This window comes from Echinops telfairi, unplaced genomic scaffold (genome assembly GCF_000313985.2).
Source record: "Echinops telfairi isolate 266 unplaced genomic scaffold, ASM31398v2 ScPeMD7_5592;HRSCAF=6446, whole genome shotgun sequence".
In the NCBI taxonomy this organism is placed as follows: Eukaryota; Metazoa; Chordata; class Mammalia; order Afrosoricida; family Tenrecidae; genus Echinops; species Echinops telfairi.
The window spans coordinates 12434937-12451264 of NW_022109491.1; the positions used below are offsets into that span (position 1 = coordinate 12434937).

The 16328-nt window shown below is 53.1% G+C and overlaps 1 protein-coding gene across 1 annotated transcript in view; it reads left to right on the plus strand.

The window, feature by feature from the left end:
• Window positions 1-13788, plus strand: part of LOC101654144 (junctophilin-2) — a 20219-nt gene extending 6431 nt beyond the window's left edge. Inside the window, exon 2 of the mRNA XM_013008732.2 lies at window positions 12995-13788. Within this exon, the coding sequence (XP_012864186.1) occupies window positions 12995-13788 (794 nt within the window). The remainder of the gene's footprint in view (window positions 1-12994) is intronic.
• Window positions 13789-16328: the final 2540 nt, after the last annotated feature.

The following is a 16328-nucleotide window of genomic DNA, read 5'->3' on the forward strand; positions in this document are numbered from 1 at the left end:
CCTATAGCCCACATTCCTCTCTGGCCATATATAGCAAAGTTAAAAATAGGTGCTGACTTAAAGCTCAAACATGCCTGGCCCTTACGTGGCCGCCTGGCTGTCCCCACCCCAGCGACTGTGAGACTCCAGCACTAAAGGGCCCTCCGTGGTCTTTGTTTTGGGGCTTTTTCTCCAGGGCCAGTGCCTGGTCCTCACAGCCAACAAAGAACAAAACAGGACAAAAACTGATTGTTTCCAGGTCAAAACATAGGAGAACAAAACCCAATTGTTTCTGGGTCAACTCCAACTCATGGCGACCATCAGTGTTTCAGAGACCTGCTTCCTGGGGCTCTTTTGGGGAGCAGGTCACCAGACCTATCTTCTGCATTCCCCTGGGTGGGTGCAAACTGCCAGCCTTTGGGCTATGGTCCTGCGATTAGCCAGTTCCACCACCCAGGAACTAAAAGTATTTTAGAGTTATAATTACTTGCTAAAAAGATGAGATGAGCTTCTCTATGCCGCTAGGGCAAAACTGACTTCGTTTAGGAAGACTCCAGCACATCCTCCCTGCACGTTAGTCAGACGACTTCTCTCCTTCCTCTTCCTTGTTCTTTCTTTCTCCTTCAGCATTTCTTTCCTCTTCAAAATCCATCAGGTTCTCTTCTGTCGGATCCCCTTCCCAATCCACGAGCTGGCCCACATCGGTGACAGCAGGTTCTGGCTTGGCATCTTCTTGGCACCATCGTACCTGCTCATCCCGTTTTCCATGAGCTTCCTGGAGCTCCCACGTGTGAATCCTGGTCAAACGTCTTAGTGTTCACATCACACAATCCCCACCCCTGTCCCCTCCCGTCTCCTGCACACATTTTCCTCACAGGAAGATGCAACAGTCGAGATCAGTGGTTCTCAACCTGTGGGTCCCGGCCCCTTTGAAGGCCGAACGACCCTTTCATAGGGGTCGCCTAAGACATCGGACAACACATATTTCCAATGGTCTTAGGAACCGAGACACCGCTCCTCTCTCTCTCTCCTGGTGGTCTGCCCACATGCAGATACGCCTGCATATGAGTACCTGGCATGAAGACTGTTACCCACGCTACACCATGCTCAAGACAAAATTTCATTTATTTGTCATTAGACATAACTATTTCACAATATATAATTACATCTTATTTTTGTGATGAATCACTATGCTTTCATTATGTTCAGTTTATAACAGTGAAAATACATCCTGCCTATCAGATATTTACAGGACATTCATAACAGTAGCAAAATGACAGTGATGAAGTAGAAATGAAAATAATTTTATGGGGGTCACCACAACACGAGGAACTGCATGAAAGGTTCGCAGCAATAGGAAGGCTGAGAACCACTGCTGTAGATAAGCCAGCGGTCTCAGTTTCATGTGTCGGAACTCGAATACGTCGTAAGTCAGGGATTTAATATACTGTAATGCCTGGCCTATGGAAAGTGCCCACTGCATAATCCTCTTCCTTCACTTCCTTCACATGCCCGGGAGTGGATATTTCAGGGTGGCCTGGATTAACCACAGTTGTCCCTCCCTGCCTTTGGGAGAATATCTCACCACAAAAAATGAATCTCTGACTTTGGGACTGTGAGTAAGCTAAGACTTTGATCCGCTTAGCTCTGCCTGTGTACATGGAGCCTGCGCCAGGCACGATTCCATTTCCAGTGTACAATCAGCATAATTTAATCTCATCTTGAAAATCTCGGGGCCCGGTTCACAGCCAGGGCCCAGCATGACACCGGGCCGAGGAACAGTCTCATCCCTGGCGTTCTAGGGGCGCCCTGGGGGTGGGGTGGATCTTCAACAAGAAGGGGAAGGGAGGTGCCACAGGCCTGTGCTTTCGGGGCTCTCTGTGGTTCTCCTGTTCAACGATTGGCCACGTTTCCATTCCATAGACATGCGCCCTCCAAGGCCAGGCACACGGATGTGTGGAGCTTGCTTATTTCCAAGGTCCTGCTCATTCCGTGCCCCAGCAGCTGTTCCGGAGCCAGGCCAGGCCTGCCACACCCGCATGAAGAATGCCGAGTCTCCTTTCCTGAGGGCCCTTGGGTGAGGGGGTTTGTGTGTGTGTGTGTGTGTGTGTGTGTGGTGGGGGGTAGGGGGGTAGGGCGGCAGGGGAAGGGGAAGGGGCAGGCTTGTTTCTTGCCATTCAGGAGGCCATGCCCCTCTCTCCTTATCTCTCCTCCCCAACCAGAGTCACAGGGTGAGTGGCAGAGCGAGTCTAGGTCCAGGACCTGACTCCTGGCTGCATAACTCAGAACTCTCAGGCCCGGCTCAAAGGGAGTGGAGAAGAGCTCGCTTACCCAGGCCTATGACTGGCACAACCCACAGAGCCTACCCGAGGCAGCAGGAGCTTCTGAATCTGCTCCATGCCCAGCAGTGAGCTGGGGGCCCCCGGAGGTGTCCAAGCACTGGTTGCTGTGGACAGTGCAGAGTAGGGTCCGCACGCTGAGGCTGTGCGTGTGGGCTGCATGGGGTCTCCATGACTTTGACCCCAGCGCAGAGAAGCGACAGGGCGACCAAGGAGGGAGGTCCTGCAGGCATTCCTTCGAGATGCCATTGCAGCGTGGGCTCCGTCCGTTTTGCAGTCACGGAAGTGATGAGAAGTGGTTGGATTCCCAATCTACTTCGAAGGCAGAGCACACATTTTGTGGAGACATTAGACTGGGGGTGGGGTGAGAGAAAGGGAGGAGTCAAGGGTGGGTCTGAGGTTTTGGGGGGTGAGCCGTGGCAGGAAGGGCCATGCCATTAGCTGATGTGGGACGAGTGTTTAAGGTGCGGCGGTTGAGGGCTGTGTGTTGGGCGCTGTGGATGGGAGATGTCCACTAGACTTGCCACCTGGGCACTCGGGTTGTGGGCACAGACTAGGCTGCCTCCGTGACCAACAGTGAGCCTCCTTCGGAACCCAGAGCCTCACCTCGGGGTTCCATCTGCCTCCTTCTCTCACCCGACTGTTCCTGCGGTCCCGGACCCACAGGAGGCCTGGTGGCCCTGAGGCGCTGAGCTGACACAGGCCACAGGGGCTCTCACTTGGTCCTGTCAGCAACCCCCTCCCTCCGCCCACGGCAACCTGACCCTCTCCCAGGCGCCAGTCACAAGTGCTGTCAGCTTGTTCGCGCTGAGTCACCTCTGGGAGTCACCTCTTGGATACTGAAGACAGTGGGGCTTTGATGGGCAGCAGCATGTGGGAGCTCTGGGAAAGGGACTTTGATGGAAGCCTTGCAGGTGAGCCAGGGAGGAAGGCATTGGATGGTTATAGGGAAAATGTAGTGGAATCCAAGGTGACTGTTGAATTGGGGACGAGATCACGCCGTGGAGACGAGCCAGTTGGCACCATGCCGGTTCTGACTCCGGAGCCGCTGTGTGCGTCAGGGTAGAAATGAGCGGATACCAAGGGCTCAAGTGGGAAAAAGATGTTTTGAAAATGATGATGGCAACACATGTACAAATGTGCTTGACACAACGGATGGATGCCTGGGTTGTGGTAAGAGCTGTAAGAGCCCCCCAAAAAAGGATTTTTTAAAAAAGAACTGTGCTCCTGGTGTCTTTGGAGATCATGAGGCCTGTCTTCCGAGGTGACTCTGGGGGACTCGAACCTCCACCCTTCTGCTTAACTGCTAAGCATGTTGGAGCGCTCGTGTGATCCCAGGGCAGGCTGCAGAGAGCGCGGCAGGAGTGGCTACCTCAGTCATGAAGCCACATGGACTTCTTCGTCTAAGTTTTATCTAGAAAGCACAGGAACCACACGTGGAAGCAGCTGTCAAGCAGCAGGCAATGGAACACCTTGGGTCACTCGGCCTTAAACCAGCTTTGTGAAATGTTAGCCAAGAGCCATGGCACTTTGAGGGCCTGACCGAAGCCATGGTGTTTGCCATCGCCTCACGCACCTGCTTTGTTAGTCTGGGTTCTCTAGCGAAGCCCAACCAGTGACGCCAGTATGCGTTTGTATCTAGAACGAGGTGTGTATCGACAATCACGTGGTTGTAGAAGTGGTTGAGTCCGGTCCGGCCATCCAGAAGCAGGATGACAGTCGAGAGGCAGTGGGGCACAGGCTGGCGGATGCACAGGTAAATGGATCCGAAGTTGACCAAATGAATCCACCCTCCCAGTGATAGCTCCTGGGGTGGCAGGCAACAAAGCAGACTGAAGGGCTCGACCCAAGATCCAGCTCCAGCAGGAGGCAAAGAGAGAGCTTGGTTCTGCTCAGGGTCTGTCTCTCTTTCTCATACAAAAGGCCACACCCCCAAAGAGGTGTCCTCAGGCTGCGGCCGATTTGATAGGTTGAGCTCCACTGGGACCCTACCCTAGGAGTGTCTAGTTGGCATGCTTTCTAGCCATCACACCTCCCAAAACGGAACCATGAATCGGTTAGACGGAAGATAAAATGATTCATTTAAATGATTGATGCGGACTTTTGAGCGTGCCTGCCTAAAACAGCTCGGAGGCAGAGGCCATGGCTGAAGCAGTTTCTCCTTTCTGAGAGAACCTCAGGTTTCACCCCAACTGACCGGGTGCGGTCCAGCCACACATCAAGGTCAACCTCTTCTCCTTAGAAGTGACCGAGGGCAGAAGTGAAGGATATCTATCACACACCTTCCCAGGAGCTCCTCCGGGAGGGGTTGATTATAGAACCGCGAACGATGAAACGTTGCAGCTAGTCGATCCCGATTCATAGCGACCCTACAGGACAGAGTAGACTGCCCCCAGAAGGTTCCTAGGCTGACCACCTCTACAGAAGCAGATGGCCACATTGTTCTCCCTCTGCACGGCAGTGAGTTTGAATCGTTGACCTTTTGGTTAGCAGCCAAGCGCTTTCACCTCCAGTCAATGGACACACAAATCTCCCTACCACGGTGGGTGACCCTACAATCCTTGCCCATGAAGTAAAGGGAGCTAACCGATTCTGAGAGCCTCGTCTCCACTCGATGCCCCCTGTAATATCCACAGCAACCCCGCAATGGAAAGCGCCGTGCCCACTACTGAGAGGAGATCACCTCCCCGGGTTGTTCATGGCCAGGTGGACCTGCATCCATCCACCTGACGGCCTTCAATGGGCCCTTCACTGAATGAGGACAGGGAGCAGTGGGATGAGCGAGGCTGACCTGGCCGCTGCCCTCAGGAGCATGCCTGCAAGAGGCATGAGACCAACCTCCAGCCCTTCCTTAGTTACGTACAAAGGCATTTGTAGGGAAAACGGAGGTGGATTTGCGTTTGTAACAGGAAGCCTGGCCAGACTAGAGACTCTGAGTGGATGGCACGTTCATGGCTCTGCCCAAAGTCTTGTGCTGCAATCTGGAGGTGGCGGATCAGGGCCGACTGGCTTCTGGGCGACATGGACAAGTTAGAGACAAGACGTGGGGTCTGGGATGGGCTAGAGCCACCTGGACCGCCTCCGACAACAGTGACCACAGGACAGACAGGTGCCTCAGGAGGGCAGAAGTGACCCGTCTTAGGCAGGGAGCAGAGGGAGGAAGGGAGGAAGACAGCTTTGAAACTGGGCTTGGCAGGGGTAGGGAAGACAAGGCAGGTGAGCTGGGGCGGATCCTCAAGGACTAGGACCCGCAGGTTTCGGGGACCCTTGAAGAGGATCGAGTCTTGGTTTCTTCCACTCCAAGGCTGTTCAGTCCTCCAGCATCTGCCTTTGCACCCCCAGTCTCCTGGAAACAGGAAGGTGTTACTGCCAGATAGCATGCTTGTCACAGAGTCCGTCTGTGTCTTGGCCTGAGCCACATGTACCTGTGCTCTGGGTCTCCTGGGCGTCGGCCCGTGGGTCTCTGATCTGGCTGAGCTTTCTTCAGTGCCCTTCGGAAGGGACGTTTAGGTGAGGCCTTTGCAGCTTCAACTTATAAGGGCTGTTCACAGGGTCTTAGAGGTATAGAGGGACAGATACGAATACAGCCTATGGTGATCCTGGACAAGAATGCCAGCACCCCTTGCTTGCTTCCGTGTTCCTATCAGGTGACTGGGAAATCCTCCACAGGCCCTCAGTGTGGTCTCTGGTGGCCGGAACTCAATGGCCCATGGGGAGCACACAGAGGCGGTCCCTATAGACCAGCTCAAGGGCAGGCTCTCCAGGGGGTCAGACCACAATTGCCCTCCCCAAGGAAGACCAGAAATACAGTTTCCTCTTCACTGAACTCCCCGCCCCCCCAAGTCTGTCTACATAGGGCTATTTGCTTTTGGTCCCTTGCCTCTTCCCTGACCACCCATCTGGTACATAGGTTCCCAAACTTTCTGACTTACTGCTCCCTTTTCAGGAAAAAAAAAAATTTACTCAGCGTCCCACCCCCCACAATGGAAAATGTTTGTGTTCTATCCCCCCATCCAGGAAGCAGCCCCCCTGGATGGTCCAGCGCCCCCCAGGAAACACTGATTCTGGTATCTTCCCACCTGAGACAGGCAGACCATTGTTAAGGCAAATGCCTTCCGGCTGATGTTACAGGCACAGACTGCCTTTGGGTGGTGTCGTCAATATCAGTTATACGTCCATTACTCAAATTAAACCAAACTAAACCCAGTGAGTCAAGGACGACTCAGAGACCCGATAGGACAGGTAGAATGGCCCCTGTGGTTTGGGAGACTGTAAACCTTGATAGGAGTAGAAAGCCTCATTTTTTCTCCCAAGGAGCAGCTGCAGGTTTCGAACTACTAACCTTGAGGTTAGCAGCCCAACTTGTAACTTACTAAGATGCCATGGCTCCTTATACTCAATAAACCAGTGGAAAAGAAGAAAACAAACCAAACTCATTGCCGTGGTGTGGACTTTGACTCCTATGGACCCTCTGGGACAGAGTAGAATTGTCCCTTTGGGTTGGAGGCTGCAAATCTTTACAGGAGCGGAAGCCGCATCTTTCTTCCTCTTAGCAGTCCACTATGTAAGCTACTATCCCACCTGGGCTCCTAAGCCAGGGAAAAGAGGAAACATTGGGAAAAGATACTTATTTCTTGCAGTATTATTTTAATGTAAGTCCTATATATGTATAGCTATTCAATCTTTTTTAAAAATTCACTAATCTTTTAATAATAAAGTCACACTGGATGGAGTTTATCATCGTCTTTCTTGCATTCGCACAATACATCCAGGAGAATCTCCAGTCTTCAAAATAAAGGGAGACATTAAAGGCATTTACAAGGTGATCTGCGCGAAGAAAATGTTTACGTTTTTATAACTCTTCCCAAGTCCTTTTGTCCCGATCTTATTCCTACCGAATTTGAGAGCAATATTTTGGGGATTCTTCTTTGTAGATTCAGGTCGTTTTCAAAAAAAATGACAATTCTCTGTATTGGTACCCCCATATGTCATTGGCTATATAATCAATACATGCACGCGCACGCACACACACACACACACACACCATTGCTGAGCTTGTCATAGTTTGGTGGCTTGTATGATGCGATGGTGCTGGGAGCGATTCCACCAGTATTTTAATACCATTAGGGGCACCCCTGGCAGATGGGTCTCAGTGGAGCCGGCAGACCAAGAACAAAGGCGGTAACAATCTCCTTCTGACTATGCCAGCGAAAACCCAATGATGGCCGCAGAGTACTGTTCCACCTAGAGCTGGAAGGTGAGCCTCCAGGTGGGAAGGCTCTACCCAAAGCTGCAGCAGCCATCAGCTGTGAAGCTGGTGCAGGGCCACGTAATGCTTCACTGAGTTGTACCTGGTGAGGCCTCGCTTAAGTGCTTTTACAAGGAACGGAGCCTGTCAGGTCAGGGAGCCAGGTGGTTAACTGGGACCTGCTGGGAGGTTGGTGAACAGCTCTTAACTCAGGCAGCTTGTTCGCATCCTCTGACATGCTGGGAAACTGGAGTGCGCTCATCCTCCCGCCATGATCTCTGGCCAAGAAGGAGACTCTTTCGGTGTACACAAGGCTTCCAGAAACCGGCTTGTGTGTGAGGAGATGTGAAGGCAGGCACTCTGAAAAGCAGACTCCAACATTTACTTCCTCCCAAGGATGAAGGCTCTGAAGGCCATCCCCGGGTCCAGGAAGGCAGTGCCCTAAGCCAGGACACGAGGTGTCCCAGGGCCCAGCAGGCAGCCAGACGGAGGAAGAACCTGTGCTGACCCCTCTCTCTCCCTCCGAGCTTTCTGTCCTCTCTAGTGCCTTTTCATCTTCCCAGTCAATCCTTTCTGGGCCAGCCTCCCCAAGCTGACTCTGATCTGCCAAAAAGCTGGTTTGTACTGCGCATTTACTGTGTGCGAGACACTGTGCTGCTGTTGTGTGTGTCAGAGTGGACTCTGACTCCCAGCAACCTTATGGGACAGAGTCCAATGGCTCCCTCGGGTTCCCTGGGTGGATCTCCAGGGGAGCAGTTTGCCAGGTCTTTTCTCCTCGGAAACAGCTGGTGGCTCCCAACACTCGGATCTTTTGCTTAGCCACTGAGCACTTCAACATCGTGTCACCAGGACTTCTTGGCTCCCTGCTCAAGCAAGCAAGCAAACAAACTCACTGCCAGGGAGTAGATTCCAATTTGGAGCAAGCCTATAGGACAGGGTAGCTCTGAGCCTGTGGGTTTCCGAGACTGTACCTCTTTACTGGCGTGGAAAGCACCACCTTTCTCCTGAGGAGTGACTCCTGGTTTCAAACTGCTGACCTTGTGGTGGTTGGCCCCACAGGTAATCAGTATGCCACCAGGGTTCCTGCTAGCTGTCTCCATATGCTAGTTCACTTAGTCCAAGGGTCAACCAACCCCCCCACTCCACTGCCATCCAAGACCCAGACCATTAGCTCTTGTCTGAACCACTGCTGTGGCTTCCAGACATGTATTCTGAGATGGATGATTACGTTTCGTCTCCCTCTGGCATGACATTCCGAGCCCCTGGTGAGCAGGAGCCACGTCTCTGTAGGTCATTGCTATCTACAAGCCCCTCACACAGTGACCGCCTGATCCGGAGGAAAGATTTAGCTAACATTTATCACATTTCAGTGTTAGGGTGAGCTCTATAGAGAAACAAAACCAGGGCACTCAAATGGTTAAGAAGAACCTTTTATCAAGAAAGGATTTTACACGGTCCACAGGTCAGATGCTAGCTGGAGGTACCTCCAGACCCACACCACCACAGGCAGATGGAGCAAGGAGGCACAGGGGGAAGCTGGGGGATCGTAGGCTGGTGGGTGCAGAGGCCACAGGAACACGGCAGGGCACTGACTGCTCCCAGGGTCTGTCTATACTGACCAGGGAGAAAGGTGACATTTGGGCTTTATTTCATTCAGGAGCCCCATCTGAGGAACAGGATGGTGTTTGCTAAGGTCATGACCTGCCCTAACTTTTCATGAGAACCCCAATCACTCCCAGCATTGGGACTACTGAACCTGTCCCTGATCGCACTGGGCAGCCACTGTGATTAAGGCTTCAGAATTAAGCACGTAGTGCACTCTGAGTCCTGAGGGCAAAGAGATGTGGGTCTTTAAGTTCCTGGAAGAACGTGGGTGTCACACACACAGGAGAAGACCTGGGTTGAGCAGCTGTTTACTGAGGACTTCCTGGGGCTTGGGCCCGGTGCTAGGTGCTGGGGTCACAGTGGCAGTCAGCTAAACACGCTGCCTCCTCACGGAAGCCAACACCTAGCAGAGAAGCCTTCAGGGGCACCGACAGTTGGAAGTATTGTTGAACAGGGCTTGGGAAAAGGGCCGAGAGGAAGTGGAGGGTGACATGATAGGCTGAGACTGTTCCCAGCAGTGCGAGAAATCTTCCTGGGAGATGTCACATTTAAGCCAGAACTTGAAGTATCCACAGGAGTGGACCTGAAACATAAGAAGAGAGCTAGGCCCCGGGGTGGGGCGGCCAGCATTGCTGGGGAGCAGGTGAAGGTGAAGGAGGAGAGGGGTGTGTGGAGGCGGGGGTAAGGTAGGGGAGTGATGGGCGGGCTGTGTGATCCCACGGATCTGGTTCCTTCTTCTCAGGGCTGGTTTCAGCCATAAAAAAAGGCTGCAGCCCAAAGGGCCTGGGAGAACCACTCCCTTCCACAGAGGGCCCTCTCAGCAGACTGGGGCCTCTTTCTCTCCCTCCCCAGCTGCCCCACCCTGCCCCATCCGCAGAACTGTCCTGTATAGAGAGAGTCAGGCGGGGGATGGCCGGGGCACTTGGCTTTTCCCCCTTCCCAGGGCCCCGGCACTCCCTGCCTCCCCTGGGTGTCCCTGTCCCTTGTCATATGCTTGTACGTTTCCTAATATAGCTAGGCCATTTCCTCCCCAACTGGTGGACCAGAGCTGTTCTCATGTTGCAATCTCAGTCTTCCTGGGCTTAAAGGGACCAGGGCATGCCAACTGAAGCGAAGGATGGGCTGGTGGATTCCATTTCCCCACATGCCAACGTCGCTGATGTAGGCTCGTTCACTTCCCTCTTCCGAGTCTTCTCCCTCTCTCCCTTTCTTCTGACAAGTCAAAGGAACCCAGGTCACATTTCTGAGCTGTGTCATCTTGGGCGAATCGTGTGTCCTCGGTGGGTGGGCCTTCGTCTTTTCCTTAAAGAAACCATAACGCCCTTGCCTATTTGTTTCCGTAAGGCTGGGTTCACAGAAAGAGGTCAGACTCCTGTTCTAGAACGCAAGCTGCTCATTCAGGCATTTATCAAAAATTCCCGAGTGCCAATCTGGGGCTGTTCTAGGGCATGAGGACCCGGCAGTGAACAAAATAGAAAAGCCTGCTTTTATGGAGTTCGCATTCTGGTCAGGGAGACGGTCAATACACGAAACAAAAAGCAAATGATTAGTTTTATTAGGCATGCTCCGAGGGAAATCAAGCAAGGGACGAATATAGGAAATTGGGGGCGAGGGATTACAATTTTCATTTGGGTCGTCTAGGGAGGCTTCATTAAAGAGACACCATCTGAGTAAAGATTTGAAGATGGCCAAGGAGCAAGCCATGCAGGGATCTACAAGTATCTGGAGGGAGACTATCCCAGGTGGCTGCTGCTGTTGTTAGGTGCTATCTAGTGGGCTGCGATTGACAGTGACCCTGTGCACAGCAGAATGAAACACAGCAACAGCAAATGCAAAGGCCCTGAGGCAGGACCTTGGCCAGTGTGTGGGAGGCCCAGCAAGATCTTGCGGCTAGAGTGGAAGGAGAGAATGGGAGGGCACAGGGACTGAGGCGGTATGGGGATGAAACCAGAGACAGCCTTGTGGGTCCCTACAGGCTTCAGCTTTTCCTGTGGGTGAGCGGGACAATTTCTGGGAGATGCTGGGCCATGCAAAGACTTGACTTCACTTGTAACAGACTCCCAGTTCTGTGCTGCCTCTCTACCTGGCTTTGGGCAAGTCACTTACCTCCTCTGAACATCAATGTACCTACGGAATGGAGATCATAGTTCCTCCTCCTTCTCCATGAAGTCGCGCCCAGGGTTCACCTCTCCTCATCTGCCCCCATCTCTCTTGGACCCTTGTCGAGCTGGTATTCCATAATGATGAGTTTCCCATGGCTGGTCATTGAAATGAGAGGAGCCCTGATGTCCAGCTGCTCCTGCCTGCCCTACACAGGGCCTGGACACCCAAGATGTACACGGGCAGTGGGAGCCCTAGGGGCCCGCTCCAACTCATTCAATCAAATTCTCTAGTGGTGGAGCCCAGAAATCAGAATTTCTTAAAGTTCCCTTCATGCACAGTGACCTAGACCTTGGGCTGCTAACTGTCAGGTCAGTAGTTCGAAAGACGGGCCTGTCTGCTCCTGTGAAGAATTCCTGTCAGTACCCCAACGGGGCAGTTCTATTATGTCCCACAAGATTGTTCTGAGTCAGAATCGATTTGAGGGTGGAAAATTTGGTTTGGAGTTTTGGAGTGCCTGTAATGCGCAGTCAGGATGGAGAATCACGGGCTCAGAGCATGGCCTCCAGCATCAGATGGACTTGGGTTTGAATCCTGCTTTCTTGGGCCAGTTGTTAAACCTCTCAGACCGCCAACTTCCTCTTCTTTGCAGGAGAACAATCCTGGGATTTCCTTGATAGGGCTGTGGGGAGGCTTAGGTGAGCCCTACGCCCTGTTGGTGTTCCTGACTGGGGGCTGTTATTCCAGAAAGGGCTGGGGCGGGTGGTGTAGGACCATGAGCTGCTCCACTACCCACTGGAGAGACCTGTGAGGACATCTCTGGGCCCCAATTCCTAGGACACTAGCACCACAGAGAAAGGCTGACCCCTAGAGAGCTTCACACTCCATGTGTCACTCGAAGATGGGGACATGGAGGCCACCAGAAAGCAAGGGCATTTCACAAGGTCACACAATTTGATTGAGTTTCTGGTCAGGGTCAGCCGGCCATCCAACAAATCTTTATAGAGCAACTCCACCACCTATAGAGGATCCCTGGTGGTGGGTGTAGTGGTTATGTGTTAGGCTGCTAACCACAAGGTCAGCAGTTCGAAACCACCTGACTCTGCAGAAGGCAGTCCCAGAAACGCCCAGGGGCAGGTCCACCCTGTCTTACAGCATTGCTGTGAGTCCGAAGTGGCTCCATGGCAGTGAGTCCTTTTTCTTCCGAGCCAGGCAGTGGCCAACCCTTAGAGGCCTCTCCCCTCACAGGAGCCTCCATTCCAGACAGGGGAGGAAAGCGGTGTGTTAAGCATACAAGTGTTAGAAGGTACTGTGTGCTGTGGGGAAAGGGAAAGTTGAGCAGGCAGCACCCTGTCTTGCACACCTGTGGCCTTGCATGTCCGCAGCAATGGCAATATCACCATCAGACAGGCCATAGAGGGCTGGTCCAATCCTATCTTTGATCACACATCAACCTCATGCCAACCCTATACACTGTTCACACTTCCTAGACTAACAGTCATACAGTCATGCCCTCCCACCCACTGAGCATTCACACCAGTGCACAAACTCCTTGCACACCCATGGAGCCTCTCCTGCCTCCCTAACTTGGCACCAGTTGCCCCTCAGATGGGCTGCTGTCTCCCAGCCCTGCGGGGCCTAGAGCATGCCTCCCTCTCTACCCCACCCCACTGTGCCCGTGTGGGGACTCCGTGCCACTAACGCGCACTCCCTTCGCCCGCAGGGACTTACCAAGGCCAGTTCACCAACGGCATGCGCCACGGCTACGGCGTGCGCCAGAGCGTGCCCTACGGGATGGCCGTGGTGGTGCGATCGCCGCTGCGCACGTCGCTCTCGTCCCTGCGCAGCGAGCACAGCAACGGCACGGTGGCCCCGGACTCGCCCGCCTCAACGGCCGCTGACGGCCCGACGCTGCCCCTGCCCGTCACCCCGCGCGGCGGCTTCGCGCTCAGCCTCCTGGCCAACGCCGAGGCGGCCGCCCGGGCGCCCAAGGGCGGCGGCCTCTTCCAGCGGGGCGCCCTGCTGGGCAAGCTGGGCCGCGCCGAGTCGCGCACGTCGCTGGGCAGCCAGCGCAGCCGCGTGAGCTTCCTCAAGGGCGACCTCAGCTCGGGGGCCAGCGACGCCGCCTCCACCGCCAGCCTGGGCGAGGGCGCCGAGGGCGCCGACGAGGCCGCGCCCTTCGAGGCGGACATCGACGCCACCACCACCGAGACCTACATGGGCGAGTGGAAGAACGACCGGCGCTCGGGCTTCGGCGTGAGCGAGCGGTCCAGCGGCCTCCGCTACGAGGGCGAGTGGCTGGACAACCTGCGCCACGGCTACGGCTGCACCACGCTGCCCAACGGCCACCGCGAGGAGGGCAAGTACCGCCACAACGTGCTGGTCAAGGGCACCAAGCGCCGCGTGCTGCCGCTCAAGAACGGCAAGGTCCGCCAGAAGGTCGAGCACAGCGTGGAGGGCGCCCAGCGCGCCGCCGCCATCGCGCGCCAGAAGGCGGAGATCGCCACGTCCAGGTAGGAGCCCACCCCAGCGGGCCGCTCCGGGCCTCGGCCGCAGGCTACGGGGGAGGCCCCGTTGGGAGCCTGCATCTCTGGTTTTGACCCGCAGGGCTGCGCCGTGACCTTGAAGAGGTTAATGGGCGCCGCTAATAGGAGCTCCGCCCACCCACCCACCTTTCCATCCCTCCAGCCACTGAAACGACAGGCACACCTCATTCCACTGTGCCCCCCAAGAAACTGCAGGTTTAGGGGTGGGTTGTTTTTAAAAAGCGGAAGGTTTATGGCAATCCCGCCTGGATTAAGTCTGTCAGTGCCGTTCCCGAAACATTAGGGCCTCCCTTCTGTTCCGCGTGTCACATGTTGGTCATGCTCACAGCATTTCAAACATTGGCATAATGATAGCGCTTGTGTGCACTTAGCCGGCTCCAGGTTAGTATAAACATGGCTTTTATAGGCAAACGACTCACGTGACTTGCTCTATTGCAATGTTCTCTTTATTGTGGTGGTCTAGCCTCCACAATATCTTCCAGCGATTCCCACAATCAAACCTTCTATACACATGGCCTTTTGACCCACCAAGCTTCCTCACATGCCCCTGAACAGCCACCCGGCCACCCAGCCGTGTTCGCATCTACACCATTCACCCACTCAACTTTCTTGTTATTCATCCAACCATCTCATCCTAATCCATCCACCCAGCTAGCTACCAATCCAACCACCCAACACTTGTTCCCTCATCTACCAATCCATTCACATAGCTGCTCCTGTCCTCCCACCCACACCCATCCTTTACTCAACGACTCCCATCACCCAACTCCTGTCTATCCACCCAAACATCCCCTCACACCATCCCACCCCATCATCCATCTTTCCATCCATATAACCCATATTTTTTAAATCATTTTATTAGGGGCTCATACAACTCTTATCACAATCCATCCATATATCAATTATGTAAAGCGCATTTGTACATTCATTGCCTCATCATTCTCTAAACATTTCCTCTCCACTTAAGCCCCCGGCATTAGGTCCTCATTTTTCCCCTCCCTCCTGCATATAACCCATATTTATGTTCAGTGATCCGTTCATACTTCCATGCCCTCAACCCCCCTAAGAAGCCATCTACCTAACCATGTGTACATCTACTCTCCCATCTACCCAGCACCCACCCACCTTTTCATCCCCCGTTATACTTCAGAAAAAGCTCAAAGGTTTTCTCCAACATTTACCATGCTTACTCTGTGCCAAGTGCCATTTCATTGTGAAAATGTTGTTGCTGAGATTGTACATGGCAAAACACACATCCATTCAACCACTTCTGCATGTGCTCTTCCATGGCAGTGATTACATTCTCTGAGCTGGAGAATGACTATCAGCCCCCTTTCTAAATTATTCCTTCCCATTGACATAAACCCACCTTCCCCTAGAGTTCCTATTCAGTCCTGTAAGTTGCTGTTGTCTTTTTGAACAGGTGTGGACAGGTCTTAGAAAACTGTAATGCTCAAGGTAGATTTTTTGACTCTCTCTCTCAGTCCTTCACTGCCATTAAGTAGATTCTATGTGGTAGTGATTCTACAGAACAGTGTAGTCCCTGTGGGTTTCTGAGACTGTAACTCTTTACAGGATTTTTATTGTTTTACTAGCGAGGCTAAACTATTGTTTGGTTTTAAGACGATTTTAGGGGATTTTTTTGGGGGGGGATAAGTTTTAAAGATCACCTTAAGGCAGCGGTTCTCAACCTGTGGGTCACCATCCCTTTGAAGGTTTAGAACTACTAACCTTGGGGTTAGCAGCCCATGTGTAACCCACGATACCACAAGGGCCACTTTCAGACTCACATGACAGAGTGCAATTGTCATAGGGTTTCCAAGACTGTAATCTTTCTAGAAGCCGGCAGCCACACCTTCCTTTCAGAGAACCACTGGCCTTCCAATTAGCTGATGAGCACTAAATCACTGTGCCACCTGGGGCCGGCTGCCTTTTCATTCTGTGACCCGGTCAAATCAGTTGTCCTTCAGTATCTGAGTCAGCATGTCCTTGGACAAATCTGTTTTTTTCTCTAAGCCTCTGAGGCCTGTAAGAATGAGGTTGTTGGGCGCACCAGCCTGTGTGATCACGACGTGTTGATGGGATCAGGCATCAGGTATCAAAGAACAAAAAAATCATATCAGGGTGCAGTGCAGAAACGATGAAACATACAACTTTCCTCTAGTTCTTAAATGCTTCCTCCCTCCACTATCATGATCCCAATTCTACCTTACAAATCTGGCTGGACCGGAGGATGTACACTGGTACAAATAGGAACTGGAAAGACAGGGAATCCAGGACAGATTAACCCTTCAGGACCAGTGGTGAGAGTGGCGATACCAGGAGGGTAGAGGGAAGGTGGGTTGGAAAGAGGGAACCGATCACAAGGATCTACCTATAACCCCCTCCCTGGGGGACAGACAACAGAAAGGTGGGTGAAGGGAGACATTGGGCAGTGTAAGACATGACAAAATAATTTATAAATTATCAAGCGTTCATGAAAGGGGAGTTGGGGAAGGGGGGAAAATGAGA